Source organism: Motacilla alba, unplaced genomic scaffold, assembly GCF_015832195.1.
Source record: "Motacilla alba alba isolate MOTALB_02 unplaced genomic scaffold, Motacilla_alba_V1.0_pri HiC_scaffold_28, whole genome shotgun sequence".
In the NCBI taxonomy this organism is placed as follows: domain Eukaryota; kingdom Metazoa; phylum Chordata; class Aves; order Passeriformes; family Motacillidae; genus Motacilla; species Motacilla alba.
Genome location: NW_024037374.1, coordinates 3,182,119 through 3,183,652, shown reverse-complemented (window position 1 = coordinate 3,183,652; position 1,534 = coordinate 3,182,119). Strand labels below are relative to the sequence as shown.

The following is a 1,534-nucleotide window of genomic DNA, read 5'->3' as shown; positions in this document are numbered from 1 at the left end:
TGGGCTGGGCTCTGGCAGCAGTGGCTGGGCCCAGCCCTGGGCACAGGGAAGCAGCTGCTGACAGGGACAACTCCAAACAGCAGAGCCCTGGGCAGGCAGTGAGGGGAAAATGCCCGAGGCTGTGCTGGGATATTTAAACTCCTCTCCAAACCCAACTATTCCATGATTAATTTTTTTACAGATCCCCCGGTGCAGCCCCAGCAAATGTCCAACAGCAGCTCCATCAGCCACTTCCTCCTGCTGGCATTGGCAGACACGCGGCAGCTGCAGCTGCTGCACTTCTGCCTCTTGCTGGGCATCTGCCTGGCTGCCCTCCTGGGCAACGGCCTCATCATCAGCGCCGTAGCCTGCGGCCACCACCTGCACACGCCCATGTTCTTCTTCCTGCTCAACCTGGCCCTCACTGACCTGGGCTCCATCTGCACCACTGTCCCCAAAGCCATGCACAATTCCCTCTGGGACACCAGCAACATCTCCTACACTGGATGTGCTGCACAGGTTTTTCTGATTATCTTCTTCCTTGGAACAGGGCTTTCCCTCCTGACCATCATGTGCTACGACCGCTACGTGTCCATCTGCAAACCCCTGCACTACGGGACCCTCCTGGGCAGCAGAGCTTGTGCCCTCATGGCAGCAGCTGCCTGGGCCAGTGCCTTTCTCAATGCTCTCATGCACATGGCCAATACATTTTCCCTGCCTCTGTGCCATGGCAATGCCCTGGGACAGTTCTTCTGTGAGGTGCCACAGATCCTCAAGCTCTCTTGTGCCAAATCCTATCGCAGGGAACTTGGGCTCATTGCTGTTAGTGCTTTTTTAGGATTTGGCTGTTTTGTGTTCATTGTTTTTTCCTATGTGCAGATCTTCAGGGCTGTGCTGAGCATCCCCTCTAAGCAGGGACGGCACAAAGCCTTTTCCACCTGCCTCCCTCACCTGGCTGTGGTCTCCCTATTCCTCAGCACTGCAGCATTTGCCTACCTGAAGCCCCCCTCCATGTCCTCCCCATCCCTGGATCTGGCCCTGTCAGTTCTATACTCAGTGGTGCCTCCAGCCCTGAACCCCCTCATCTACAGCCTGAGGAACCAGGAGCTCAAGGCTGCAGTGTGGAGACTGATGACTGGATGCTTTCAGAGACATTGAACTGCTGGCCAATTTCTGCAAATCACTTGTAATAAAAGTCATCTTTGATACATCTTATTGGTTTCATTTTGGAGGTTCTTTTTCTTTATTTTACCTTTTCAGTGTTGTCTACAAAGAAATATCAGTGTTTATCCCATTTCTCATTTTATTTCTCTCTACCTTCCCTGTGGCCACAGACTGTGTCAATGAGGGGCTGTACTCTAAGTGGCTTTAATGGAACTAAAGGATTTCCCAGCAGAGTTTTCTGCAGAGATGCCCTTTTGTTGCCTTCTGTGGAGCTGCAGCAGCAATGTCTGTGTGCAGAGCTGGGGGCAGATCAGTGCTGGCCCAGCAGCTGTGCCCAGCAGCAGCAGCAGCACTTGGTGCTGCCAGTGCTGCTGCCGTGGCCCTGCCCCGC

The 1,534-nt window shown here is 53.9% G+C and overlaps 1 protein-coding gene across 1 annotated transcript; it reads left to right on the top strand.

The window, feature by feature from the left end:
- Positions 1-309: 309 nt before the first annotated feature.
- LOC119696260 (olfactory receptor 14C36-like) lies at positions 310-1,137 on the top strand (the record flags this gene model as incomplete). Its single annotated transcript, XM_038125984.1, has 1 exon — positions 310-1,137. A coding segment is annotated over one exon (828 nt), but the record flags the coding sequence as incomplete, so codon positions are not given.
- Positions 1,138-1,534: the final 397 nt, after the last annotated feature.